This window comes from Microcaecilia unicolor, chromosome 5 (genome assembly GCF_901765095.1).
Source record: "Microcaecilia unicolor chromosome 5, aMicUni1.1, whole genome shotgun sequence".
In the NCBI taxonomy this organism is placed as follows: domain Eukaryota; kingdom Metazoa; phylum Chordata; class Amphibia; order Gymnophiona; family Siphonopidae; genus Microcaecilia; species Microcaecilia unicolor.
This window is the reverse complement of record NC_044035.1, coordinates 222,865,933-222,879,110: the sequence shown is the minus strand read 5'-3', so window position 1 is coordinate 222,879,110 and position 13,178 is coordinate 222,865,933. Positions and strand designations below refer to the sequence as shown.

The window sequence follows — 13,178 nt, the reverse complement described above, 5'->3', positions numbered from 1 at the left end:
TTGGGAGTGTGGGCCTCTTTCAATGGAAAAGAATCTCTTGAACAAAGGAGCATAAAATGAGGGTGAAAGGAGGTAGACTCTTTGGTAACGTAAGGACATATTTCTTTATAAAGAGTGGTAAATGCATGGAACAGCTTTCCAGTGGAGGTGGCAGAGACAAGAACAGTATCTAAATTCAAGAAGGCGTTGGGCAAACATAAATTATCTCTGTGGGGAGCTAAGTAGTTGGTGTGGATGGGCAGTGAGGATAGGTCAATATGGGCTTTATTTCCTGTCATTTTCTATGATGCTCTGTAATGCAACATAGAAAATGCATTTATAAGAGCGAATAAGCTACTGTACCTGCTTAAGTCCTGCTTTTCCTGTCTTGCTACCCAGGGTGTTATCTCTCACTCTCTTCTTTATTTAGTAATGGAGGTTGCATCGGGTGAATATGGAGACCTCAACCCTCGACTGGTGAAAGCAGTGCAGGAGAAAATGCGTGATGTAGAATTTGTGAACTGTAAGAGGGATGCTGGCACTGAAAGTGATATGAATCCATTCTTATGGCACAAGCCTTCCGAAGAGGTAAAAAACTGATAGGGGTCATACAGAGGCAGAAGAGAGTGATGTAAATCTCTCCTGCTCATTAAAATGAGGGGGTCACCCTCTAGGTATCTGGTTGGAGTACCCTTGGAAGCTATATTTCTACCTATACCAAGAAATTTTCCTTTGCTAAGCCTATGGAAACGGACACATTTCTGCTTTCTGGCATTCTCTACTTCCTGTGCAAATGGGATATCACTTCCCCTGTTCCAGAGTATCAGTTAAGCTAAGGGCTTCTGTTTCTGTTTCCATTTCCATGGAAAAAGTTAAATTATGTGGTTACTTTAATCATGACTAAGTGTCATTCCTAGTTATTTGTGATTTGGTAGCATTTTTGTTTAGCAGTGATTAATAAATCACTGTACGCAATTAAATAAAAATTGTAACTATATATCCAAAGAAATGGTAGTCTTCCATGAGCTGGAATCTTCTCTTAGCTCAGAGCTTCCCAAACTGTGGGTCGGGGCCCCAAATGGGGTCACAAAGCCTGCCTTTGGTGTCACGAGCTAGGTGGGCTCTCTATAAGTGCATCATTATTCTGGACCTCCAGGGGGTCACAGAACTTTATTTGTTCGCAATCATGGGGTCACAGCCAAATAAATATTGGGATGCACTGTTTAGCTCATCTTTTATTAAAAGCACTGTAAGAGAGGTTTTGCCTTGTCTTGGAATATAATTTTTAAATCCCACCATAATCCCTTCTTTGAACAATGACACGATTTGTGTTCTTTTGATGGAAGCATAAAATGAGGAGTGAGATGCTGGAAGATGGCAAATAATATTACTGCATGACCAGCACTGGAGTAGAGAGGGTTAAGTGCAGAGGCTTTAGTGCTGTCTTTTCTGTCCCCTTCAGGATTCCTCCTCAACAGAAGGGTGTCACAGCTTCTCAGCCAGCTGTCTTACTCAGTTCTGTATCCTGTTCAAGAGAACTTGCCTCAGCATCATGAGAGACTCGGTAAGATGGTGGAGGGATGTTATTCAGGAACTTGCAACAACAGGTACTGTTGCACAGTGACACATTGGACATGCATAGTGAAAAATGGAAGTGTGTACTTGGGCCAGTGATATTTGAGATTGGTGTGTAATGAATTGTGGACATGTGGCGAGACTGATGTGATGTAAGGTGTAGATGTCTACTGAGAGTGTTATATAGTAAAGCAGTGATGTGCAGAGAGACTGTCGTATAGTGAGCATGGATGTCTAGCCAGACTGTTGTTTAATGAAGGGTGGACATTTAGAAAGACTACTGTGTAGTGAAATTTGTATGTATAATGAGACTGGGATGTATTGAAGGGTGCACATAGGAAATTTTCTAAGTAATTTCCATGGGTAGAACATTGTTTTATCCTGGGGGATAAAACAACATTATTGCTCATCTGTAACAGATGCTTTATATAGATCAGTGGGTCTCAACCCAGTCATTGTGTCACACCCACCAGTCAGGTTTTAAGGATACCCACAAGAAATGTATATATAAAACTTTTTCCTTTTCATCCACTAGACCAGTTGCCACCAGTGGGTTGTATCCCCTGACCTGCAAATGGAGGTAGAGGGAAAAAAAGTTATGGTGACAGTATAACAGCAGGTGCAGCCTGGAGCTAGTCAGTATTTTTCTCTATCTTAGCAGATAATGCAGGTTGGACTGGTGCAGCTGGTTTGTTTGTTTTGATGGCATGACTCTCCATTGCAAGCAGGCATGGGGGTTCTGACCACCTTCAGGTGCTATCCCCTTGCAGAAACCTGTCCTGGGAGGAAGATACATTGGGCTGCTCCACTTGTCCCACCTGCACAGACTATGGGGTCTAGGGAACTGTCCCCAGAGGAAGATGAGCATTTCCACATGGTGTGACCAGTGGCGTTCCTAGGGGGGCTGACACCCGGGGCGGATCGCCAATGCGCCCCACCCCCCTGGGTGCAGCGCGACCCCCCCCCCCCCCCCCGGCGAAAGGACCCCCCCCCCCCGGGTGCACGCCGCTGAGGGCGGGGGTTGCCACGTGCCTGTCCGCTTCGTTCGTTTCCATACGCCCTCTGCCCCAGAACAGGAAGTAACCTGTTCCGGGGCAGAGGGAGCACAGAACGAACGTAGCGGACAGGCGTGCGGCACCCCCCCAGCGGCGTGCACCCGGTGCGGACCGCACCCACCGCCCCCCCCCCCCCCCCTTGGTACGCCATTGGGTGTGACTATTTAGGAGGGAAGAGCTTTCGGTGAATCTGGAAGATGTACTGAGCCAAATCGACAAATTAAAGAGTATTAAATCACCTGGACCAGATAGTATACACCCTGGGGTACTGAAAGAACTCAAATATGAAATTGCAGATCTGCTGATAGTGATCTGTAACCTGTCGTTAAAATTGTCCATAGTACCTGAAGCTTGGAAGGTGGCCAATGTACAGCTAATTTTTAAAAAGGGATCTAGGAAATTATAGACTGGTAAGCCTGACGTCAGTGCCAGACAAAATAGTGGAGACTATTATAAAGAATAAAATCACTGAACACATAGACAAACATGGTTTAATGGGACAGAGGTAACATGGGTTCAGCCAACGGAGGTCTTGCCTCACCAATTTGCTTCATTTCTTTGAATGCGTGAATAAACATGTGAATAAAGGTGAGCCGTTCGATGTAGTATACCTAGATTTTCAGAAAGAATTTGACGGAGTCCTGTATGAGAGACTCCTGAGAAAATTAGAGTCATAGGATAGGAGGCAATGTTCTGTTGTGGATTAGGATTAAATGACCAATTGTCTTAGTGGAGGAGGATGAACAGTGGAGTTCCCCAAGGACCTGTACTGGGACTGATTCTATTTAACATATTAGTAATGATCTGGAAATGGAAACGATTTGCAGATGAAACAAAATTATTCAGAGTTTTTAGAACACATGTGAATTGTGGAAAAATTGCAGGAAGTCCTTAGGAAGTTCGAAAACTGGGCATCCAAATGGCAGCTGAAATGTAATGTGGACAAAAGCAAAATGATGCACATTGGCAAGAATAATCCAAATTATAGTTACTTGATGATAAGAATCACCTTAGGAGTTGGCACCCAAGAAAATGATCTTAGTGTCATCGTAGACAATACGCTGAAAACTTCTGCCCAGTGTGTGGCAGTTGCCAAAAAAAGCAGGATGCTAGGTATTATTAGGAAAGGGTTAGACAATAAGACAAAGAATATTATAATGCCTCCATATCGTTCCGTGGTGCAACCACACCTTGAGTATTGTGTGCAATTCTGGTCACTGTATCTTAAAAAAAGATACAGCAAAATTAGAAAACGTTCAAAGAAGGTCGACCAAAATGTTTAAGAGGATGGATCTCCTCTCATATGAAAAAAGGCTTAAGAGGTTAGGACTTTTCAGTTTAGGAAAAGAGACACCTGAGGGGGGGGATATATAAAGGTCTACAAAATACTTAGTGGTGTAGAACGGGTAAACAAATCAATATTTTTTTACTCTTTCTAAAAGTACAAAGACTAGGGGACACTCAAGGAAGTTACATGGTACTACTTTTAAAATGAACAGGAGGAAAGATTTTTTTTCACTCAATGAATAAAAGCTCTTGAACTCGTTGCCAGAGGATTTTGGTATCAGCGGTTAGTATATCTGGGTTTAAAAAAGGTTTGAACAAGTCTATAGACTTCTATTGAGATAAACATGGGAAAAGTCACTGCTTGTCCCTGGGATCAGTGGCATGAATTTTGCTACTATTTGGGATTCTGTCAGGTATTTGTAACTTGAATTGGCTACTGCTGGAAGCAGGATACTGGGCTAGATGGGCTATTGGTCTGACCTAGTATGGCTATTCTTATTTAGATTTCTATGTTGCTTCAGTTATCTGTGGCCTCCCCACAGAAGACCCAAGGTGGACAGTCTATTCTGCCAGGATATCAGAAACTGTTCAAAATTTTTCCACTCCATTGGGCCCTCTCTGAGATGGTGCTCAAGGAATGGGAGAACCTGGGTTCCTTTCTCCATGTGACCAGACTTATGGTTTAGCTCTACCTCCTTTGTCAGGAGGAGGCTGATTGTTTTTTTTTTTTTCCCCCTCTTCCTGCTGTTGATTCCTTATTTATGGAGGTGGCTAAGCAAACCCAGTGGAGGGGGGACTGCCCTTAAGGACCCCCATGACTGTAAGATAGAGGTCCTCATAAAGCAGCTTTTTAGTTGTGCAGCTCTTGAAGTGCAGACCAATTGGGGGGGGGGAGGGGGGGCTGTGTAGCCCAGGCTATTCTACAGTGGGTGCAGCAGTTCCCACCATCCCTGGAGACCACTCAGTTGAAATCTGAGGTGGAGTATGTGGTGAACTTTCTCTTTGATATACGCATTGCTCCCATTCAGTTGCCATGGTGGTGGGAGCCTGCTGCAAGCTTTGGCTATGTCTTCGGTGGCAGATGTGGCATCTAAGTGGTAAGGATCTGGAGAAACTGATAAAGTATATCAGTAACGCAAAGTCTCAGTGGCTGCCTGAAGATAAGCCCTGGGGGTTGGAACTGACCATGGGATTTGGGCCAGTACCATTCCAGAATAGCTTCTTTGGAAGGTTCTGGGCATAAGAGTCAGAAGGAGCAGTCCTTTCATGGCACCAAAAGGCCCACAGATGGTAAAGAAGCATCTGGTTCCTCCTTTGCAGCCCCCAAATCCTCCCAGTGAAGGTCAGGAGGGCCCCTCCCAGGCTATGGCAAGTGTGGGGGAGTTGCCTCACCCTTATCACTGGAAGTAGGCTCTTATGACTTTGGACCAGTGGGTTTTGGGGGTGGTTTGCTATGGTTATGCCTTAGAAATCGGGGAAGCAAAACCTAACACCTTTATGGCCTTTGTGGTTCCCCTCTTAAGACAAGCAGTGCAGAAAATGGAGGAGGTTCTTCCAGCAGAACATGGAAGAGGTTCTGCCAACATAATAGGTCAGGGCTCCCATCTGTCATGTGGTTCCCAAGAAAGAATGAAAACAGGTTGGCCCTCATGCCAGAATATCGCCAGAGTACCAGTCGATACAAGGTTCATGTTCTGTAACCACGGAAGACCCACAATAACTGATCTAGAGAATATATAGAATTGTATTGCTTCTTGATGCAAGAGTCCCACCTGAAGAGAAATTGGACTAGTAATCGCCAACAAGTTCCCAGGCAGCGGGTCCCCGTAAACTGAGGAGATACAAAGGGGTTACCTGAGGGGATTTACAGGAATATCATACTGTCGTATCAGCCATTCGTCCACAATGTTCTTGGCAACGAATTCCAGAGTTTAATTACAGGTTGCGTGAAGAAAAATTTTATCCGATTTGTTTTAAATTTACTACTTTGTAGCTTCATTGTATGCCTCATCGCTCCCCCCGAAAAAGCAAATACCTTTGCTGGCAGGGGTCCCTAACCCCTGTTACCTGAAGCCTTCTTCAGCGCCGGTCTCTGGCACTGCCGCATTCGCTGCCCTGCTCTTTCTTCTTGCACGCTCAGGTTCACTAAAAGGAATGTGCAGGACGTCAGGAGGAAGAAAGAGCACAGGGCAGGGAACGCGGCGCACCGGAGACCGGTGCTGTAGAGGGCTTCGGCTGGTGGGGTTTGGGGACCCCCGCCAGCAAAACCAGGGGCCCGGATGAAATTGGGGGGGGGGGGCCCAGGCCCCTGTGGCCCCATCTAGCTACGCCCCTGGGGGACATTCAATGAAGTTGCATTGTATTACTTTTAAAACGAATAGGAGGAAATATTTTTTTTTCCTCAAAGAATAGTTAAACTCTGGAACTCGTTACCAGAGAATTTATTTTTATTTTTTTAGATTTTTGCTCACACCTTTTTCAGTAGTAGTTCAATGTGAGTTACATTCAGGTACACTGAATATTTCTCTGTCCCAGGAGGGCTCACAATCTAAGTTTGTACCTGAGGCAATGGAGGGTTAAGTGACTTGCCCAAGATCACAAGGAGCAGCAGTGGGATTTGAACTGGCCACCCCTGGATTGCAAGACCGGTGCTCTTACCACTAGGCCACTCCTCCACTCCATGTTGTATTAACAGCATTTCTGGGTTTAAAAAAGGTTTAGACAAGTTCCTGGAGGAGAAGTCCTAGTTTGCTGTTGAGATAACTACTGCTGACCCTGGGATTGGTAGCATGGAATCTTGCTATTATTTGGGTTTCCGCGAGGTACTTGTGACCTGGATTGGTCACTGCTGGATGCAGGATACTGGGTTAGAAGGACCATCAGTCTGCCCCAGTGTGGCTGCTGTTATGTTCTTATGTGAACTGCTCTTTGTACTTTATTGCAGGTCCTGACACACCTACGCATTACCTCACACATCGGGATTGGGCTGCTGATTGGCTTACTGTATTTAGGAATCGGTAATGAAGCCAAGAAAGTCCTGAGTAATTCTGGCTTCCTCTTCTTCTCTATGCTGTTCCTCATGTTTGCAGCACTCATGCCAACCGTCCTCACATGTGAGTAGTATTGGGTTATTTCTGACATTAGCACTGGCAGAAGTAATGAATGAAATATTTCAGTGTGCATAAAGAGATGCCACATAGTGGTGGAGATAGAAAAGAGAGATGGGAATTGGGAGATGGGGGGGGGGGGGGGGGAACTAGACCACTTGGACTTCAACATTTCCTTATCTTTGATCCTCTGTGCATGTAGAAGTTGATATTCAGCCTGCAGCACTCAGCGTTGCCACTGGAATTATGCCCTGAAATTTCAGTGCTGGGCCATGTCTGGGCCTCAGCATTGAATTTTCATGTTTCTAGAGCAAGCTGCACCTTAGCTGGTTAAGTGTGATATTCAGCATTTAACCAGCTATGGCATATTGCCTAAAGATAGAATTGACTTGTAAGCAGCCCCATTTATGGGGCTACCTTGTCTGCTTAAGTGCTGACTCTGCACGTGGAACGGACCAGAAATAGCTGGTTTTGAGAGAGGTGCTAAACTGACATTTTCAGCAGCACTAACCAGTTAAGTGCTGCTGACAATGACTGGTTAGCTTCAGACAGGCTCTTTAACTGGCCAGGAGCAGTTTCTGGCCTTTTAAATTGCTTTGAATATTGGCCCAGTTGATGTTTGAGTTGTACTGAAGTTGGTTAAATTTGTGCCGCAAACAAAACAGGGAGGGGTTTGTTATTCAGATGCTTAGCCACCACATGAAGGGCTTATCTTTATGCCCTTCAACGACCTTCTCCAATTAGGTGTAGAAAGTGAATATACAATCCTAAACTGAAAAGGATAACTTATCTGTTTCAAGTTAGGAGTGCGGCCTACTAAACATATAACTTTATCTGGAGAATGGCTAAATTTTGCTGCTATCTGGATAAGTTTTTGCTTGGAATGTCTCTTTCTCCTCCTTTTCCTATATGGATAAACTTTTGCTGGACATCTCAGCGCCTGGCCAAAAGTTAGGCATTAGCTGTCGTAGAATTTTTAAACAAAAGGACTTTCATAGTCATCACCCATTGTTAATGTATTAGTCCTTTCAAATATCAGTTTTCATTTTTAAAAATTACTTTGCTCCAGTGGCGTAGCTACGTGGGGCCTGAGGGGGCCTGGGCCCCTGTAGATTTCAGCCTGGACCCCCCTCCCGGCGAACCCGCCCCCGCCGATGCCTACCTTCTTTTTTGCTGGCGGGGGACCCCAATCCCCGCCAGCCAACGTCCTCTCCGTCCTGCTGCAGTCAAAAAAGTCTTCTTCCTTCTGTTGCATGCTGACGTCCTGCACGTTGTACGTCAAACTCAGAGAACTGTTCTCTGAGTCTGACGTTTTGCACGTACAACGTGCAGGACGTCAGCATGCAACAGAAGGAAGACTTTTTTGACTGCAGCAGGACGGAGAGGACGTTGGCTGGCAGGGATTGGGGTCCCCCGCCAGCAAAAGTGAAGGTAGGCGGCGGCGGGAGGGGGGGGCGGCAAAGACGGGGGGCGGCAATGGGGCGGCGCCGGAGGGGGAGGCTAAAATGTGCCCCCTCCCCTCGGGCTCTGGACCCCTCTCCCACCAAAGTCTGGCTATGCCCCTGCTTCACAATTAAAATAAGTTAATAGTTCTGTGTTTTTCTGGGACATATATTTATTTCTAATAATAATAATTCATTCTAGATCTAGATTCAGGTGTTTCCCCTTAATGCTCTGCTTGTTGGTCACGTAATATCCCTTTGGTCATTTGTGTATCAGTGAATGCTACCTTATGACTGCACAGAAGGAGGTTTGTCTTTAGGAATGTGCTACTGATGTGGTTATATGGAGCACCACTCTTTGAAAGGTTAGCTACTGTGGTGCTCAAGGGGATCCACATGTTGATCTCTATCCAGAGGACCTCTTTCCTCATACAAATTGCTACCAGGGCTAAGTGCCTGTATTACATGTGAAAGCTGTATATCATGGGACTGTGCTTTAAGCATTACAGGTTGTGCTTTCAGTGTCATGGTGCCTGCCTCCTGCACAGACTGGTGATTCCCTGTTTTTTCCATTTTGCACAGTCCCTATGGAGATGGGAGTCTTTCTGCGAGAGCATTTGAACTACTGGTACAGCCTCAAGGCCTATTATCTGGCTAAAACCATGGCTGACGTCCCTTTTCAGGTAGGTACTAGGAAGTGAATACTCTGATACATTTGCAGTTAATCCAGCAGCTGCAAAGCTGGAAGAGGTACTGGAATCTCTCTTCCAGGGCTGTGCTAGGGGTATACTGTGGTCTGTTGTTGTAATTTCTCAAGAAGACAGTTATCATCTCAGACTTTACACAGTGATCCTGATGGGTGCTTCAGTGAAGATTAGGAAGTAAGGATTTTTTAAACTGTGTAGCGAAGTTTCTCTAAACCAGACTTTGCACTCGTTGCCTTTAAGGAGACAGGCAAAACCACACAGTATAGTTTGTGCATCTTTTAATATACAAAACTATTATCACTTAACCACAAATTTATGACCTGGGCAAAACTTGCACTATCCTATAAGTGTGCAATAAAATGGTGTGTGGCAAAATTGGTACTTTTTTTTTTTTTTTACACAATTTCCAAGTTTTAGAAAGCAATGTTTAATTTTTCCTTTTTACATGAGCCTTAAGATTGTCACACATGTAAAAATCACAGTATCCCCAAACAGTGATATCTTCATAGACTTGTCTGTTATTTTCTTTCCTTATTCATTTCTTAAATTTAACCCTTACTCTCTGGTCTTGGGAATATATGCTTTTCTGCATGCACCCACCTGCTAAGTAATGAGGACAAAATGTGAGTTATGAAGATGACTTGGTTACAAACAGATTTGTCTATTCAGGGTTCAGGAAATGTTTAAAGAATGTAATGTACTAGCAGTGGCAATTGATGATGGATGGAAGGCTTGGGCAGAAATGCTCTAATAAATTGTTTTTTCCCATCAGAAGGTGCAAGTTTTAAATGTGTACCACTTTAGGCTACAGACTTTCATGTGCAATTGGATCATTGCATTCAAACTCTGAACTTTCTGCCAAAGATATCTTTCAGTGACGGACAGCTTTCATATCTGCCTGTCGTCAGTGTACAACTTAGGCTACAACATTCTCACAAGGGTTCAAACCATTTATGCTTGGGTTGCCAGACTAAGATTCTGTCTGACTGTATAAAAAATGATTTAGGAAATTAGGAGTGGATCCTATAGTTGTGCTAGTAGGAGTCCCTCCCAGTTGCCTTATCTTGGGGGTCTGTCTTGCATATTCCTTTGGTAAGTATTTTATGCTGTTTTACTTGGCGTTGCATTGTCTGACTGTCCTATTCTCATTTCAGATCATGTTTCCAGTAGCTTACTGCAGTATCGTGTACTGGATGACCTCACAGCCCTCAGATGCACTGAGGTTCGTCCTTTTCTCAGCCCTTGGGACAATGACATCACTTGTTGCTCAATCTTTGGGGCTCCTGATTGGTGCAGCCTCCACATCATTACAGGTTTGTGTATGCACATTAAAGGGCTGCAAAGACCAGAACTGTGATGGGGAGGGGGGCATGAAGGCTAACCTACTACTACTACTATGTATCATTTCTATAGCGCTACAAGGCATACGCAGTGCTGTACACCATACACAAAAGACAGTCCCTGCTCAGAGAGGGTGCCAAGTCATGAGGAATGTACCAGGCATCCCTTTTGAATCAGTCTGTGACTTCGCAAATTCCTAAGTCCAAAATGGAAAGAGGCACACTGATAGTGAGGTTGCAAAAGAGACCATAGTAGATCAGGTGTCAAATAAAAATCAGACAAAGGATTGCAAATTAATACTGTCAAGTACTGAGCATGATGTAAATAGGAACAACAATCATAGTTTGAAATGTCTATATGCGAATGCCAGGAGCCTAAGAAATAAGATGGGAGAGTTAGAATATATTGCACTAAATGAAAAATTAGATATAATAGGCATCTCTGAGAAATGGTGGAAGGAGGATAACCAGTGGGACACTGTCATACCGGGGTACAAATTATATTGTAGTGACAGGGTGGATCGAATTGGTGGAGGGGTAGCATTGTATATTAAGGAGAGACTTGAATCAAATAGATTGAAAACTCTGCAGCAAACAAAACACTTCTTGGAATCACTGTGGATTGAAATTCCATGTGTAAAAGGGAAAAGGATAGTGATAGGAGTGTACTACCGTCCACCTGGCCAGGATGAACAGACAGATGCAGAAATGTTAAAGGAAATTAGGGATGAAAACAAAATGGGCAACACAATAATAATGGGTGATTTCAATTACCCTGATATTGACTGGGTAAATGTAACATCAGGGCACTCGAGGGAGGTAAAATTCCTTGATGAAATCAAGGACTGCTTTATGGAGCAGCTGGTACTGGAGCAGACGAGAGAAGGAAAAATTCTAGATCTAGTCAGCATGACCTGGTGCCGGGAGGTAATGGTGCTGGGGCCACTTGATAACAGTGATCATAATATGATCGGATTTGATATTAGCTTTGAAGTAAGTATACATAGGAAATTAAATACGTTAGTGTTTAACTTAAAAAAAGGAGACTATGATAAAATGAGAAGAACGGTGAAAAAAAAACTTAGAGGAGTGGCTGCAAGGGTCAAAAATGTACATCAGGCTTGGATGCTGTTCAAAAACACCATCCTGGAAGCCCAGACCAAATATATTCTGTGTATTTAAAAAGGAGAGCGGAAGACCAAACAACAGCCGGCGAGGTTAAAAAGTGAGGTGAAGGAAGCTGTTAGAGCTAAAAGAAAATCCTTCAGAAAATGGAAGAAGGAACTGACTGAAAATAATAAGAAACAGGATAAGGAATGTCTAGTCAAATTCAAAGCACTGATACGGAAGGTTAAAAGGGACTTCGAAAACAAGATTGCATTGGAGGCAAAAACACATAGTAAAATGTTTTTTAGGTATATTAAAAGCAGGAAGCCAGCAAAAGAATTGGTTGGACCGCTAGATGACCGAGGAGTAAAAGGGGCAATCAGGGAAAACAAAGCCGTAACAGAGAGATTAAATGAATTCTTTGCTTCGGTCTTCACCGAGGAAGATTTGGGTGGGGTACTGGAGGATGTAATAGGGCAGTTCTACAAACTGAAGAGTAGCAAATTTCCTGGACCAGATAGTATTCACCCCAGAGTACTAAGAACTGAAAAATGAACTTGCGGAGCTATTGCTAATAATATGTAATTTATCCTTAAAATCGAGCATGGTACCAGAAGATTGAAGGGTGGCCAATGTAACTCCGGTTTTTTAAAAAGGTTCCAGAGGAGATCTGGGAAATTATAGGTCAGTGAGTCTGACGTCGGTGCCGGGCAAAATGGTAGAGACTATTATAAAGAAACAGAGCATATTCAAAAGCATGGATTAATGAGTCAAGTCAACATGGATTTAGTGAAGGGAAATCTTGCCTCACCAATCTACTACATTTCTTTGAAGGGGTGAACAAACGTGGATCAAGGGGAGCCGGTTGATATTGTGTATCTGGATTTTCAGAAGGCGTTTGACAAAGTACCTCATGAAAGACTCCAGAGGAAATTGGAGAGTCATGGAATAGGAGGTAGTGTTCTGTTGTGGATTAAAAACTGGTTAAAAGATAGAAAACATAGAGTAGGGTTAAATGGTCGGTATTCTCAATGGAGAAGGTTTTAATATATTTATAAATGACCTAGAGATGGGAGTAACTAGTGAGGTAATTAAATTTGCTGATGACACAAAGTTATTAAATCGCGGGAGGATTGTGAAAAATTAAGAGGACCTTATGAAACTGGGAGACTGGGCGTCTAAATAGCAGGTGACGTTTAATGTGAGCAAGTGCAAAGTGATGCATGTGGGAAAGAGGAACCCCAATTATAGCTATGTCATGCAAGGTTCCACGTTAGGAGTCATAGACCAAGAAAGGAATTTAGGTGTTGTCATTGATGATACATTGAAACCTTCTGCTCAGTGTGCTGCTGCGGCAAAGAAAGCAAATCGAATGTTAGCTATTATTAGGAAAGGAATGGAAAACAAAAATGAGGATGTTATAATGCCTTTGTATCGCTCCATGGTGCCACCGCACCTCGAATATTGTGTTCAATTCTGGTCGCCGCATCTCAAAAAAGATATAGTGGAATTAGAAAAGGTGCAGAGAAGGGTGACAAAAATGATAAAGGGGATGGGACGACTTCCCTATGAGGAAAGG

At 43.7% G+C, this 13,178-nt stretch overlaps 1 protein-coding gene across 1 annotated transcript in view; it reads left to right on the top strand.

Moving 5' to 3' along the window:
• ABCG1 (ATP binding cassette subfamily G member 1) overlaps positions 1-13,178 on the top strand; it is a 123,156-nt gene that overhangs the window by 93,222 nt on the left and 16,756 nt on the right. The window contains exons 9-13 of the mRNA XM_030203812.1: positions 410-567; positions 1,442-1,543; positions 6,841-7,009; positions 9,028-9,128; positions 10,307-10,465. Coding sequence (XP_030059672.1) covers positions 410-567; positions 1,442-1,543; positions 6,841-7,009; positions 9,028-9,128; positions 10,307-10,465 — 689 coding nt within the window. The remainder of the gene's footprint in view (positions 1-409; positions 568-1,441; positions 1,544-6,840; positions 7,010-9,027; positions 9,129-10,306; positions 10,466-13,178) is intronic.